The sequence below is a fragment of the Microdochium trichocladiopsis genome (assembly GCF_020744255.1).
Source record: "Microdochium trichocladiopsis strain MPI-CAGE-CH-0230 chromosome Unknown B0I36scaffold_1, whole genome shotgun sequence".
Lineage (NCBI taxonomy): Eukaryota > Fungi > Ascomycota > Sordariomycetes > Xylariales > Microdochiaceae > Microdochium > Microdochium trichocladiopsis.
In genome coordinates this window covers 1,310,721-1,325,368 of record NW_025763544.1, presented here as the reverse complement: position 1 = coordinate 1,325,368, position 14,648 = coordinate 1,310,721, and the positions used below count along the sequence as shown (strand labels likewise).

Below are 14,648 nucleotides of genomic sequence, written 5' to 3'. Positions count from 1 at the left end.
GCCTTGCAACCACACACCACTCGCTTTCAGAGGCCGACGGCCACCACATGCGCGCCTAGACGACACTCCAAACCACTGAGCCTTCATGCCGTCCACCAGTCGCCTCTCCTCGATGCATCTCCCGCGCGTGTAATAGGCACTTGCATGCATGCATGTAGGCCAGAAACATCACAACATGGAAGTCGATCCTCCCACGGCACAGCTGCCGCCACCCGCGCGCCTGACCGTCAACCTCGGTCGCGCTCCTCGAAGGAACCTCTCCGTCAAGAGCCAGCGGGCACCCAAGACCGGCATCCGCGACACAAAACGAAACCGCTCCCCGCCACGCCCGACGACAAAAGACACATTCAAACTACCCACCACGAAAACACATCTATCACCAGTCACCACAATCAAGCCCCTGCTCCCTGCTGCCGAACGGCACAAGCCGGGGCTTTCTGCCGCCATTGGCAAGAAAGATGGTGACGGGGAAAAGAACAGCATCGTACCCGACGGAGGATCTGCAGGCCGGGAGGGTCGCAAGTTCACCGTCGCCAACGTTGGGAACAATGGCCGCATCTTCTTGCGGTACGGAAAATTATGGGCCCTGCCTGCCCCTGCTACGATTGAACTGCGTACTGACAATGCCACAGGCCGACTATCCGACCAGCAAACCAGAGATATCCGCAGCCAAACTTTGTGTTCCCCATGTCACCACCGCGCACGGCAGGGTTGGAACCGGCGGCCATGTCTAAGAATCTGAAGGATGAGAAGAGTGCAGTCGAGGGCAGTCAGCTGACCACCTTCTCGGAGACCCCGTCGCCGGGAGTGCCTTTGCGCAAGGCATATTTTGAACACCGGTCATCCGTGCGACCAATGCATCGACGGGCTATGTCTGATTCCACAATTCAGGAATCGAGTGTGGCTCACGAGGGCGACACTGGGGCCTTCAAGGTGATCATTTCGAAGCCGCAAGAAGACCTCAAGGCGAAAACTGCAGAAGATGTCGATAGCAACGGCTTCCTGCAGGTCTCGATCCCTTCTTGGAAGCTGGGGACTCCACGCTTCAGTACGCGGGGCACGCCGTTCATTCGTGGCTCTTCATACGCTCCCACCGAAGAATATCGGCTCAGCAGCAATTCCTTCTATCGACGAACCCCGTTAGATCGCAATTCTCTATATCCTGACTCCATAGCGCCCGGCATGGTATCTCCCTCGGAATCCAACGCCCAATTCCAATCCTCGACCCTCTTGAGCCCCTTCTCGGCATCAATACAACAGCCTCGTCTGCCTGCACCATCCCGCACAACTTTTATCCCTTCAAGTATAGAGATCAGGCCATCGATGTTTGACGCACTCACTTTCCGGCCGTCCTGCAACGACCGCTCAATCGTGCGATTATCCCCGACTAGCGGCGCAGTGACTGCAGCCACGCCAGCACGCCTGGTGGCTGAGATAACATCGCCTACCTTTTTGGACTACGAGCTCATTTCAGACTTCTTCCTGTCGTTTCGTTCGTTCCTTGAGCCGTCAGTCTTGCTGCAGATGTTGGTCGCACGTTTTCGATGGGCATTAGCAAGGGAGGACGAGGTTGGCACCGTGGTAAGGGTGCGCACTTTTGTTGCAATCCGCCATTGGCTACTCAACTACTTCATCGACGATTTCGTTGTAGACTACCAGCTCCGACTGTCCTTCTGTCTTTTGATCAACAACTTTGTCGAGGATCTTATCGAAGATGGCCACCTCAACCGGCCCCAGATGAAAATCGTCACTGAACTAAAGAAGTGCTGGAGGCGTATTTGTGCACAGTACTGGGACGGCCCCGAATTCGACGCTATGCAAGAACCCGAAGCTCTTATCACACCCGGTGGGATCGCTGGACATCGGGATCCGAAACTGGACCCGACATTTTGGGACTCGAATGACGACGACAAGGCTCCCCAATTGCAGGAGCTTGAGCTTTCGGATGAAGCAAAGGGTCCCAGCACGAGCTTCTACACGGACGTTGCCAGAGCTGGGCACATGGACTCGATTGTTCTGGAAGGCCGAAGACCAGGTACCCCCGAGCACCGGCCAACAGATCGTCTACAGCGCTTAGAGACATCGCCAACGAGCGTGGCAAGCCTTGACGTCATGTCATGTTCTTTCCCTGCGCGGGCCATCAAGACTGCACCAGACCAGTCTGGGGCAGCTCATGCGCTTGGCGCACACCCTGTCGACCCGAGCTCTGTTTACACATCGCCAGACCCGGTCGCCTCTACCCCACGGGCTCTGACTGGGAAACGAGTCCGGCCACAACAGCCTCACCGGCGCAACGTGAGCCAGAGCGACTCTCTGCACGAGCACGGAACCAGAGGAGAGAGGGTCATGCACAAGAATTCCGAATTCGTTATCGCTATGCCATATGCTGGCAGCCTCGTCCGGGGAAATCTCCTTCCTCCCGGGCAAGCCTTTGTGGACATGGGCCCGCCAAGCACCATTCGTGACAGCCGTCAGACTATTTTGCAAGCGTCGTTGCATGGTGCGCTGAAGGAGAAGCCGACAGGTTCCGCGATGTCCAGCCAGGGAATGCGGCGGCTCATGGGCAGTGTTCGCAGAGTTTTGAGAGCACGAGGGTCAAACACCACTCCTGGGCCTTCCGACTTCATTCTGCTCAACTCGAATGGCTCTCACGGGGTCACGACAAACAGGATTCCAGGAACGGCCGTGATTCCTCGCTCATACGATCGAGTCACTGGTCTGCAACATCCTCTACGCGTAGATCTACTGGGTGCGACAGTAGCGGACCACTTCAAGGAGGCCGTCAAGGAGGAGAACTCGACACTTTCCCGTGACTCTCAAGGTGCGGCTCGGACTTCGCAGGGTGGGCCAGGGGCGATGAAATACTCTCCGGTCGCCATGGAAGACTCTCACGGCATGGATTTTCGACCCTTCAGCGATGGTGGCATCACGACGGGCAGCAAATCTATCGTCATTGTCGATGGCACCATGGCACTGGACTTCTCTGCCATGGCAGGCGCTCTGCCAGGGACTGTGCCAGGCTTCAACAATTCCGTTGATGGTTTTACGGATGGCCATATGGCTGCCAGTGAATTAAACCTGACGCCACCAACGACACCACCGGGCAATGGCGCAAGAGGCAATACCCCTCGCCGGTCCTCGTTCATTCTGAGCCAGCATGTGCATCAGCCCTCATTGGACACCAATCCGCTGCCCCCTTTCATACCCGATCTCGCGACTTTGGATCAGCGGGCGGCCTCGGGTGTTTTGACAGAAGCTGGACCCCTGGCGACTGCGGCGCAGAGTCCTCAATCGCAGCAGCCTAGGCCCGCGACTTCAAGCAACCGGCAGTCTACCAGAAAGCCGCCGTCAAGCTTCGTCAGGCATCACAGACGGCAGATGTCCAGTAGAAGCTATCGCTCGAGGGGTTCCTTGGCCCATCGACGTTTCGCATCGATCCAGAGTGCAATCGGAGCTGCGTCAGTCAGAAGTTTCGATGCCACAACCATTTCAGGAGCCTCAATCATCTCTGAAGTCATGCCGCCCCCCCTCCGAGTTCTGCGCAGGCGTCCTGGCGGCGATCTCCGCGGGGTTGCCCATGTTACCGACCTTGACGGGCCAGCCTTACATAGATCTCATTCGGACGGGTCCCTCACGACTTATTCTGAGTCTTGTCGCAGTCCCAGCCTGCAGCTTCAACGGCGAAACTCGAGCGGATTCGTCGACATTGTGAGCGGCGATTACTCACACTACCGCAGCGAGGTGTTCTCGCTCGGAGCCATGGCTGACCAAGGCCCCAAGAACCGCAATACCCATTTCAGCACGCATTCGTCCAAGCCCATCATGCGTCCCTCGTTTGAGGCTGAAGCCCAGAAGCTGGCGCAGATTCCTGACGACATTGATGACGATGGTGGTGTAGAGTCAGCCCTTCTCAAACTCGAAGGCAGATACGAGAAGAAGCCGCCACGGCTGTCAATCGACCATACTGCCGGCTCCTTGGCAGCTCAGCCTGATGGGCTTGCGAATGAGGATGCCGACAAGGAACAGCACCGCCACCAGCATGTTGGCGAAGAGACTGTCGGCATGGTCGACGCGACTGGTGGGCCCACAGCACAGTCGAGTCTACTGGTTCCCGGCAGGAGCGGCATCGTATCATTTCTGTCTGAAGCGTCGAAGGACTCTTACAACTCCATCCCCCTGCTTGAACGCGACTCCACTCCGGAAGGCCGCCGCATTCACGAGTCGCGAGAGTGGACAAACAAGTCTATCCTGATGCCAGACACACCGCAGGACGAGCACCCGGATACCTTTGAATCGTTGCCAGCACCAGTAGCTGGGCAGCCAAGTCGTCGTAATCGCAACGATGCCGAAACCAAGGAGGTTCATTCCTTCCTCGATTGCGACACGGATGGCGCTTCAGACATTTCCTCGGAATTGTCCACTGAGGAGTTTCTTGAAAGGGATGATGAACGGGAGCTCAAGCCCAGCACTATGCAATCCTCCCTCAGCGAAAACAGCCCGACAACGGACGGACATGCCGTGGAGACATCTACTACCAATCTTGTCGACCTTCCATCACCACCAATCAGCCTCCGTGAAGCACTAGCCTTGGACCCTGAAGCGGCTTTGGTGCCTGCTCTTCAAGACCACCAGATCTGGAGCCAGAAACAGGGTACCGCATCTGCCAACAATGTCTCAGACTTGGCCATGTACCACAATTCGCTCGAGCGAGGCCAGCTCGGTGTTGGTGATGGCCCACACGATACGATGGCCTTTAATGCGGCCTCCGCACAGAGATTCTCCATACATCTGCCGTTCATCCTGGCGTTCGACTCGGAGATTCTGGCCCAGCAATTCACGCTCATTGAGAAGGATGCCCTCAATGAGATTGACTGGCGGGAGCTTATCGACATGCGCTGGAAGAATGACAACACCGACCCTCGATCATGGGTTGAGTTCTTGCGCAATCCCGACACCCACGGCGTTGAGGTCGTCATTGCTCGCTTCAACATTATGGTGAAGTGGGTCATTTCCGAGATTGTGCTGACCCAAGATGTCAACGAGCGATCTCGGTGCATCCAGAAATATTTGCACATTGCGTCTCATTGTCGCAAATACCGCAACTTCGCCACCATGAGCCAGATTGCGATTGCACTCACCTCGAATGAGATCGCCAGGCTGGCTCGAACTTGGAGCATGGTCCCGCAGGCTGACCTCAGGACTATGGCCGAGCTCGAAATGCTTGTCTCGCCTACGAAGAACTTCTACAATCTCCGTGCGGAAATGGAGGGAGGTGGCAACACTCCCGAACTTGGCTGCATTCCATTCGTCGGCATCTACACACACGATCTGCTCTTCAATGCTCAGCGTCCATCCGAAGTGGCCAGCTCGCCGTTAACCCCGCCACTTGTTAACTTCGAGAGATGTCGCATCGCTGCATCGATTGTCAAGACATTGCTTCGACTACTGGAGGCGAGCACGCAGTATTACTTTCAGCCTGTCGAAGGCATTATCGAGCGTTGCCTCTGGATGAGTGCACTGAGCGACGAGCAGATCCGGAAAAACTCGGAGCTCCTGGAGTAATCGCAAGGGGTGTATGCGGCATGGCTCTCACCAGATTGCCATCAACATTCCCGCCTTCACAACCTTTCGAATAATTGTATCAGTATGCGTGTCAACTTGCGATCATCATTTCATCTTCCGCCAGCGACATTAGCATTACTCCGGCCTTCCACTCAGAAGGCTTCTTAGAAATTCACACGCACAGCGAGCATAGCATGACACCCCCTTTATTCTATGCCTTCTTAGCGAAAGACACTGAGATTTACGACTTGACGGCCGCTTTATTTAGCGAACACATCTTTTTCACGAGTCACCTATGCGCGTACTAGGGGCAGCATCTATCAGCATATCGCATACTGTTCGATGACTCCTGGAACCATTTACAACACCTGAAGAAGCTCGCCTTCTCGGACACGCTGCGTCTCCAGCAGCGATTCTACTTGTTGCAGCAAGCGAGGCACGCTCATGTTGCGCGAGCAAGAAACGTACAAGAGGACGATTACATTTGTGCCCAAACACACGAGACATGCTTTGCCCGCCACGTTGCTTTCCCTGCGGTCGTTTGTCTTTAAGTCTTTATCATATATCTTCCTCCTGCAAAAGGACATGGCAACTCATCAGATACCCCCAACATCGAAGCACTTTTCATCATATCGCTCTTTTACGGTCGGTCCTTTGGTAGGGAAACAAGGGAAAAGAAAAGGGTTCAAATTCAAGAAATATAATGACTCGCTCATCTTTGCATACTGGATTGAAATGGAGTGTGTGTGTGTATAATCGTGAACGGCACTCGGCTGCCTGGGTTTGGAGAATAACAAGCGGGATTGGCGCGCACGCATATATGGAAACATATGGAGTAATCATGATCTTGATGCTGGTTGTACCTGACAGCAACAGGCCCATACACCTGACAAAGTAATCCAAGGGCCCGTCCTATGTGGTGGTGGTGTCGACTTTATTCATACCTGGCTCTCTCATCTCCCGGATCAAAGGGACCCCCCAAAGCCTCTACTACCACGCGTGTGTATCTCGTCCCATAATTCCTAGTCTCGTCCCTCACACTTCTCTCCCTCTCTCTCTCTCTATTGTTCCGCCTCGTCTGTTTGCTCCGCTCCACATTCACGCCTTGGCACCAACAATGTCGGTCCTTGGCCGATACCGCAGCCAGATCGCCTCCCGCGGCTTCTGGGCCGCGTTCAGCTGCCGATCGGGCATGGGCGCGGGTTTCGTGGCTGGGTTGCCCTCCTGGTCGGCTGCCAGCTCGTAGTCGTACATGGCGACGAGGTAAGCGAGGATGAATGCGTTTTCGAGCTTGGCGAAGCGCATTCCCACTGTTTGCGGGTGGGGTTTACGGGTTAGCTTTACATCCTTCGGTTTCCTTTTTTACTTTCGCGCCAACATGGGAGAGCCGAGCGATCATATAGGGCGGGGAAGAGGATTATGGGCGGTAGGTGGGAGTGTGCCACGGAACAGTCATGCTAGTTCGATCGGCGTGTTTTGGAATCTCTCATTTGCAGCAAAAGGGAAAACACAAAAAAAGACTTACGGCAAGGGTGGCGGCCAACGCCCCAGCCCAAGTACCCGTGCGTGGTCTTCTTGTCCTCCGCGCGGCCTTCGAGGAACCGCCCGGGATCGAACCTGAGCGCATCACTGTAGATTTCGTCGTTGAAGTGCGTGTCGTCGAGCAGGTACGTCGCAAACGCGTTGGGCGGGATGACCTGTCCCGTGGAGCCGATCTCGATGTCATGGCCAGAGGTGTTCTTGCGGAACGAGGCGCCGGGCATGGCGAAGCGGATGGACTCCCGCAGGCACAGGTCCGCGAGGGGGAACTCGGACTCCCAGTCATCGATGGTCAAAGTGTCCAGCACATCGGCGGGGGACTGGTCGGGCGTCTTGCGCTTCTTGGCGACCACGCCGTCGACTTCCTTGCGCACGCGCTCCTTCCATTCCGGGTTCTGCGCAAGGAAGATGGGGATCCAGCCCGCGTTGATGCCGCTGTTGAGCAGGCCGGCGAATAAGGCGCCAATGACAAACTGCGTATCACGAGGAGATGGTCAGCACGGATGGCACGATGTTGGTTCTGAACGCCCAAGTACCATCACATCATGACCGGCCTCAGATCCCGACTTACAGCAATGGTGTTCCTGAAACTGGTGCCCTGTTCTATCAGATACTGAATGGCATCGTCACGGGTCTTGCCGGTGGCTACCCGCTTGTCGATGATGCTTCGGAAGACCATGGCCAGGCGCGCGCCCTTGTACATACGGCGGACGTGGTTGGGTGTGGGCAGCCACGGGAAGATGACTCTGGTGGTGGAAGCGAGGCTTTCGAACTTCTCGAAATTTTCAAGCGTCGCCTCAAACAGATTGGGGTCCTCGGCGATTTCCTCTGCTCCGACTGTCCGCATGGTCAACCGGTAGACGGTGCGGTAGAGGTGGTAGAATGGATCCATCGTCCTCCACTCTGGGTTCGCCGCACAGGGCTGTGCCCGGCCGAGGGATTCAAACATGGTCCTGGTGTCGCCGGTGAGAGAGCCGAGGTTCTTGTACAGCTGGCCCTTCTTGAGCATGGCGTTGAGGGTCTTCCCAAACCACTGGTTGAAGTGATCCATCTCGGCGGGGGCTTGGGGCTGGCCGGTCAGGAGCTCGGCGAACCTAAGTTGGAGGGCGTCAGCAGTGGCCCTGGTGATTGAGGAAATATTCATGGCGTTCTGCTGAGAGGGGGGCACGGCGTTTGTTGGCGCCGAGATCAGTGCAGACTCACCCTTCGGCAAAGCCCAGCTCTCTATTGTCGAAATATGTCTTGCGCCCCTCCTCGCCCGTGACGGCCACAATCTGCTTTTTGCCGATGTAGAAGGTGAAGTTGCCACCTGGTGTGTGCTTCATCGCCTCCAACATGAAGTCTGCGCGGGCCGAGTAGAAACGGATCGCGCCGAGCACCGGCCAGTCACCTTTTTTCCACCATTTTGGAGCATTCTTGGGTATGCTGGGTCGCCAGAACACCTTGATCAAAGTGGCCGCCGATGCCGTTGCGAGGAGCAGCCACAGACTGGTTGGCAGGTCGCGTGCATTGAGCACAAGCTTGTCCACGAGAGCCATCGCGGCGCGGGGGAGCCTCAGTGGCGAGCTGTGAAGCAAGAGACCGAAAGCAGGCACGAGAAGTGAAGGAATCGTCACAATCGTACAGACGGCTGCATGACACTACAGGGCCGAATCTCGAAGCAACAAAGTGACGAGTGGGCAGGTCTGAAACGCAAGTGCGTGGTAGGGTGCTGGCGACTATATACCCAGGCTCTAGGGCTGGGCTTGGGGACGGGGAGGGACCCCCCGTTGCCACGGAGAAAAGTCCTGAGGTCACCACTGATAGCTGCAGATGGACGTGGGAGAGGAACGCTCAGGGCTAAATCTCAGACTGGCGTAACTTTGCCCAATCATTGCCCCAGCTAGGAAGGCGTAACGTGGTGGAGCATGTGCAACAGATGTGGCACGGTGCTAATCGGGCAAAGGACCCCTTAGAGTCGCCGTCTCAGCACCGCTGTGAGAAGCGCTCAGCCGGGGCGGGCCTGCTTAACTTCAGTGGCTGCTCAGCAGGATGGCAGCTTGTGGACGCCAGCGAGCAGAGGCTCATTCTCCTGTACCTCTCCTTGGCTGCTGGCATGTTACGGTGTGAGCTACCGCCCGCAGGCTAGGCTGTTTCGAGCGTGGATCTCCCGGCTGTCCAAGATGCCGGAGGTGCTTGCGACACTGGCGGGCTGTCACGCGGCGGCAGCATGGATGGGTCGTGTCAAAGAGTCTCTGCCCCTCTGCTGTCTTTGGTAGGCCGCGATGAGCAGGCCGATCAGAGGACCAATGGGCGCCAGACTAGTCTCGCGACGAGATGTTTCCGTCGTGCCGCTTGAACACGCTGGGGTCGAATCTTGCAAGGGGTGGTCGCCGCATAGCGAGGCGTCGGATTGGTCGAGGCTGGCTTCTGCAGCGGGATGCCCAGCCCAGCACACATGCACGCCGCCTGCATGCTTACGAGCTGGGAATGCGAGCTGCTCGGATAGGCAGAGGGGGGTTGCTGTGTCCAACAGCTCTGCTGTCACCCGCTGGCGTCCAATGTGCATGTTTCCCTCCTCTCACGACGCAGGGGGGTTCTTGGGCATGGCCATGCCCTGGCTCGTCCCCGCAGCACAAAGCCTTTGTTCTCCGCTGCCGGCCGGGCCAAAAAGATCGATGCGCTGCAACCTCCTCGTGCAGCAGGGGTATCTTGGTCGTTTTTGCCGGCCACGCTGCCGCTGTGGCAGGGCCCATGGTGGCAGCATCTTTCGGAAAGTCTGTCCCGGGTCAGCACTATGCGACAAGCCAAGCTAGTGAGGAATAAGCCACGAGCCTGTCGAGTAGCTTACTCACAGCGTGCCTCGTTCAGCACCTCGATGTCTCGAAACGGGAATTCAGGGCCAGAAACTTGCTCACAAAGTGCAATAAGTGCGCCCAGGTCTGCTGCGCCGCATTTCCCATGGATTGGATGGCAGCCTCCACCCTCACGCTGGATCTCTTCTCCCCCACCAAGAGACACACACTCAGCCATAGTGGGTCCTACCTGCCCTTCTGCACCTGCCTGCCTTTCCCAGGAAACTGCCAGTTTCCGCCGCCCAGCAGCCCCAGTGGCTGTTCTGCCGGCACCCACCGTCCTGCTGCCTGCCAGCCATCAGTATAAGTACGGCTCGTCACCCTCTCCCTTTCAACCTTTTTCTTCCTTTCCTCTTCATACTTACCTTGAAGCCCAAGCGGGAGCTCATGAATCCCTGCTTGGAGCCCAGGAGGCCTGCATTGCACAGCGCGGAGCCGACTGGTCTTGATTATCCTTCGGGATCGTCAGTTTCGCAATTTTTGCTACCACTCAAAACACCCATTTTCATTGCGTCTGCGATCTGCCTTGTGCATCGCCGTGAGGAAGATGTGCCCATAGTTCCTGCCAACGATCTGTTCGCTCGTGACGCGCTACATGCAGAGGACCTTGATGAAGAAGAGCTGCGAGACCATATGTTCGGCCCTAGTATCGCCGATGATGGATCGACGACGCGACGCATCCTCCTCGCACAGTCTGGCACGCTACGACACGCTCCAAGGGATTATTCTCGTGGAGATTTGACCACCACGATGCATTGACGTGGTCAATGATTGACATTTGGTACCCGACCAAGTTCGCCCTCACTTGCGTTCGACGTGGTTCTCCTCACCTCATTCACCATGCCCTCACAATCACTTCATCTGCCAAAGTGAGCGCGATACCTCCTCCTTAGCCCAGGCATATGAATACATAGCGTAATGTCTCTGTAGAGACACGCGTCTGCGCGTGCGCGCATGAGATTCTCGTTCCGTGCAAGAAGTCAGTCGCCCTGCTGCGGCGGCCATGATGTAGTAACGCTCTTCGGATCGTGGTCAATCCGCCACACTACGCGCGAAAGGTGGTATTGTGAAGGCGCAAATTGTGACTCTGGCGATGGGAGTCCTGGGCAGTCCAACCCGCCAACTCAACCTAGATGTCGCCATTGCGACAACGACGGTTGATTGCGATCCCTCACAATACCACGGCCCCGCGCCGACCGCAACTTAGTACACCTGCTCATGAAAACGACTTGCCTCATGGATTTTGGCAAATTCGACGCCGTAGGCCTCCCAGAATTTCACAAGCTGTCGTCTTTGCGCTTCACCGTATCAAGGTCACCTCACGGCATTAAACACATCACAGGGGGGGCGCGTGCACAATTGTTTGCGACATTCTCATCTTTTTGTGACGGTCAAGCAACAAGAACTAGCTTGAATAGGGGACCAGGCGGGACGACGGTCAAGTCCATCCCTTTGTGTCTTTTTGATCATACAGGGCATTCCCCCTCCCCAGTCTGTTTCGTTGAATTCACTACCGATGGTGGGTGGGAAGAGAATATGGCAACAAAAGAAAATGGTGAATACACGGCAGTGGAATCCTTTGAAGACTAGTTCGGATATCTTTCCCTCATTAGTATGGGTTCAAAAAGTCGACCTGCAAAACCCCTCCCTCCTTTTGTCTTTTGTGTCGTGCGCTGGGAGTCGCTATCCCAGCGGGAGGCCGCCGTATTTTGATATTTTTACTGCTTTTTGAATTTTGCTTCAGATGATCCTTGATGCGATCGCCATGACAGCGTGTGCAGTCTGTGATCGTGCTCTACCAGGCAGTGGCCAGGTTAGACGAAGCGGACCACTCCTGCTCACGCTGCTCTGACTGGGGCTCGCGGACATCTTGTGCGCCGTCGCCTTGTTGGGCAAGAGGTTCCTACCACTGGCTCTCCTTGGCATCAGCAGCACCCCACTCGGCAGTAGGAGCAGGAGCGCCAGTAGCAGCAGCACCGGCAGCGCCAGCCCACTCATCGGTGGCCTGGCCGTCCCAGTTGCCGGGCTGGGCGCCAGCGAAGCCAGGGGCGGCAGCCTCCCAGTCACCACCAGGGGCACCAGCGAAGCCGGACTCGATGGCGGCGGGGCCGACCTCGTCAGCACCGGGGACCTTCTCCTCCTCAACCTTCTCCTCGGCCTCGGCCTCAGGGTCACGGTCTGTGAAGCGCATGTTAGAACAGCCGGTTTTAAAAGAGTCGTTTTTCAAAAGACAGGAGAAGCACGTACAGAAGTAGAGATCGACCATGACGTCCCAGGGAACCTCACGGCTGGCAATGGTGCCACGGATGCGGAGGACCTCACGGGCAAGCATCCACCAGACGGCACCGATGGCGTTACGACCCTTGTTGTTGGTGGGGATGGCAACGTCGACGAACTCGGTGGGGGAGTCAGTGTCGCAGAGGGCAATGACGGGGATGTTGACGTAGGAAGCCTCCTTGATGGCCTGGGCGTCGGTGCGAGGGTCGGTGACGATGATCAGGCGGGGCTCCTTGAACGAACGGGTGATGTAGTTGGTGAAGGAACCGGGGGTGAAGCGACCGGCAATGGCGACAGCGCCAGTGTGGGCGGCGAACTTGAGGACGGCACGCTGACCGTAGGGACGGGCAGAGATGACACAGATGTCGGCCGGGTTGTCAATGGCGGCGATGATGCGGGCAGCAAGGACAATCTTCTCCCTGTTGTGCGCAAACTTGCGTTAGTCCAAAGAATTATTTGCGCAAATCCGTTCCGTTCCGCCTTGTCTCCTTTGTCCAGTGTGCTCCAATGTCTTCCTTGCCGACTGCGACTCTTGCTTCGTCTGGGGAGTCCTTACCAGGTCTTGCCAATGTTGATAACGTTGACACCGTCGGCCCTGGTCTTCCAGAGGTAGGGCTCCATGTGCACCTGCAAGTTCTTGGAACCGAGGTGGGCCTGGGCGGCCAGGAGCATCTCGATGTCCTGGCTGGTCGCGTTCATGCAGGCGGGGAGGTTGGAGGGCGCCATCTTGACTGTTGTGTGTGGTGATCACGGGTGGTGTGAGGAGTGTTGAGATGGGTGCTGAACTGCGCGGGCTCGTCGACTTCGGGAGGTTCGAAAAAAGTTCACCAACCAGGACCAGGCGCCGCACAAATTGATCAACCTGCAAAAGTTGTGGGCTCGCTAAATCCCTGGTCATCCGCTGAGCTGCGCCAGGCCCAGAGGAGCTAGCGCGGAGAAGAGCTGGCTTAGTCAGGACGCTTCGAGGGGCTGAGGCACAGCCTGAGGCTTGAGTCCCGCCTCGACAAGTCTTTGTGGCTGGGCTCAGTCCCTCACACACCGGCGACCCGCTTTGGCAGGTGCTGCAAATGCATTGGTCGAACTTCGAGAGTGGGCCATGAGCGCGTGCTTTGCTGGACGACGGGGTCTGAAAAAGTCGAGGTTGTTGAATCGCCCGATATCGACTTGACGAGGGATCGCAAGCAAGCTCCTCGCCGTGGGATAGCTGGCACCAACTCGTCATCATGCCACCCCGGATAAATTGCGTTCAGCGCCTGCCCTCTATACAATGTTCGTCCCAGACTGAGCCGTCCTCGCACCTTCGCGCCCACATAGCTAATACCTTCCTCCCGGACCACAGTATGCCTTCGTCCAGCCATCACACCCGCGGTGACGCCATCACGGACACAGACAGCGAGTTTGACGACCGAGGAGAAGAGACGCATCAGGAAGCAGGAGCCCCATAGGTGGGCACAGATGCAGGAGCGCAAGCAAGCACACAACGAGATCAAGGAGAAGATCGCCGCCGCTCGGAGAGCTACCTGGGGCGACCCCGTCCGCGGCGTCACGACCCCTTTCATCGAGTCGCTACCTAGTGCTGGACAAGCCACGACCTCGGCGCCCACAACAGATGGCCAAGGCAATGTGGTTGGACAAGCACAAAGCCTGCCTACCAGCCCGCATATCCTCAACAACATGCTCTACAAATCCGAGGTCGAGACGGCAATACAGAACGCCTACGCTCTTTCGAAGCCCGTCGATTCAATCCTCGGCGCGTCTCTAGACCCGGCCAAGGTTGACCAGGACCACAAGAACCACGAGGAGAACCATGAACGCGCCGCGGAGGCGGTGCGCCGCATCACTAGTCTCGAGCACGCGAGCGCCAAGGATAGACGGCACGCGAATATCCGCCGCTGTATCGAGACATTCGGGCGCCACAACACAGATCTGACACTGAGGCCAAAGGCTCTCTCAAGGGGCCAGCCCGACGAGGAGAAGCCGATCAGGGGCGGCTTGGATACCGGCAGCAGTGAGGTTCAGATCGCCATCTTGACGACAAAGATCCAGGCCCTCGCTACCGAGTTGGAGCAAAACCGTGGATACAAGGACAAGATGAACAAGCGGAATCTGCGACTGCTAGCCCACAGACGCCAGAGACTCCTTCGGTATATGGAGAAGAAGGAGCGGGGTAGCGACCGGTGGCATCACATGCTCAAGACTCTCGGTCTGACGCCAGCATCTTGGAAGGAGCAAATCACTCTGTGAACACGACACAATAGCGCGGAAGAGCATTACCTATTGGGAGGAAAGCTTCCACTGTATTATACTAGAAGCAGCACCGGAAGCACGAAGCTGGAAAGCCCATTGTACTACGACATTCTGCGATGTATGTACAATACAACAAAGACAACAAACACTATACACTGCACACTTGTTGTTTTCGGTAGTGGACCATGA

The 14,648-nt window shown here is 56.8% G+C and overlaps 4 protein-coding genes across 4 annotated transcripts; 2 read left to right on the top strand and 2 right to left on the bottom strand.

Moving 5' to 3' along the window:
* B0I36DRAFT_4346 (uncharacterized protein) lies at window positions 1-5,784 on the top strand. The gene is made up of 2 exons (XM_046162715.1): window positions 1-567; window positions 633-5,784. Exons 1-2 carry the CDS (start codon window positions 149-151, stop codon window positions 5,560-5,562), a joined length of 5,349 nt encoding a protein of 1,782 aa, XP_046018052.1. The 5' UTR covers window positions 1-148; the 3' UTR covers window positions 5,563-5,784.
* Window positions 5,785-6,668: 884 nt separating this feature from the next.
* On the bottom strand, window positions 6,669-8,924 carry B0I36DRAFT_4322 (cytochrome P450). Its single transcript, XM_046162609.1, has 3 exons — window positions 8,305-8,924; window positions 7,673-8,195; window positions 6,669-7,574 (listed from the first exon to the last, which is right to left on the bottom strand). Exons 1-3 carry the CDS (start codon window positions 8,637-8,639, stop codon window positions 7,020-7,022), a joined length of 1,413 nt encoding a protein of 470 aa, XP_046018051.1. The 5' UTR covers window positions 8,640-8,924; the 3' UTR covers window positions 6,669-7,019.
* A 2,914-nt stretch (window positions 8,925-11,838) lies between these two features.
* On the bottom strand, window positions 11,839-12,938 carry B0I36DRAFT_357356 (ribosomal protein S2, flavodoxin-like domain-containing protein; the record flags this gene model as incomplete). Its single annotated transcript, XM_046157789.1, has 3 exons — window positions 11,839-12,113; window positions 12,183-12,631; window positions 12,769-12,938. 3 exons carry the CDS (start codon window positions 12,936-12,938, stop codon window positions 11,839-11,841), a joined length of 894 nt encoding a protein of 297 aa, XP_046018050.1.
* Window positions 12,939-13,435: 497 nt separating this feature from the next.
* B0I36DRAFT_357355 (uncharacterized protein) lies at window positions 13,436-14,456 on the top strand (the record flags this gene model as incomplete). Its single annotated transcript, XM_046157788.1, has 2 exons — window positions 13,436-13,481; window positions 13,552-14,456. 2 exons carry the CDS (start codon window positions 13,436-13,438, stop codon window positions 14,454-14,456), a joined length of 951 nt encoding a protein of 316 aa, XP_046018049.1.
* Between the last annotated feature and the right edge of the window lie 192 nt (window positions 14,457-14,648).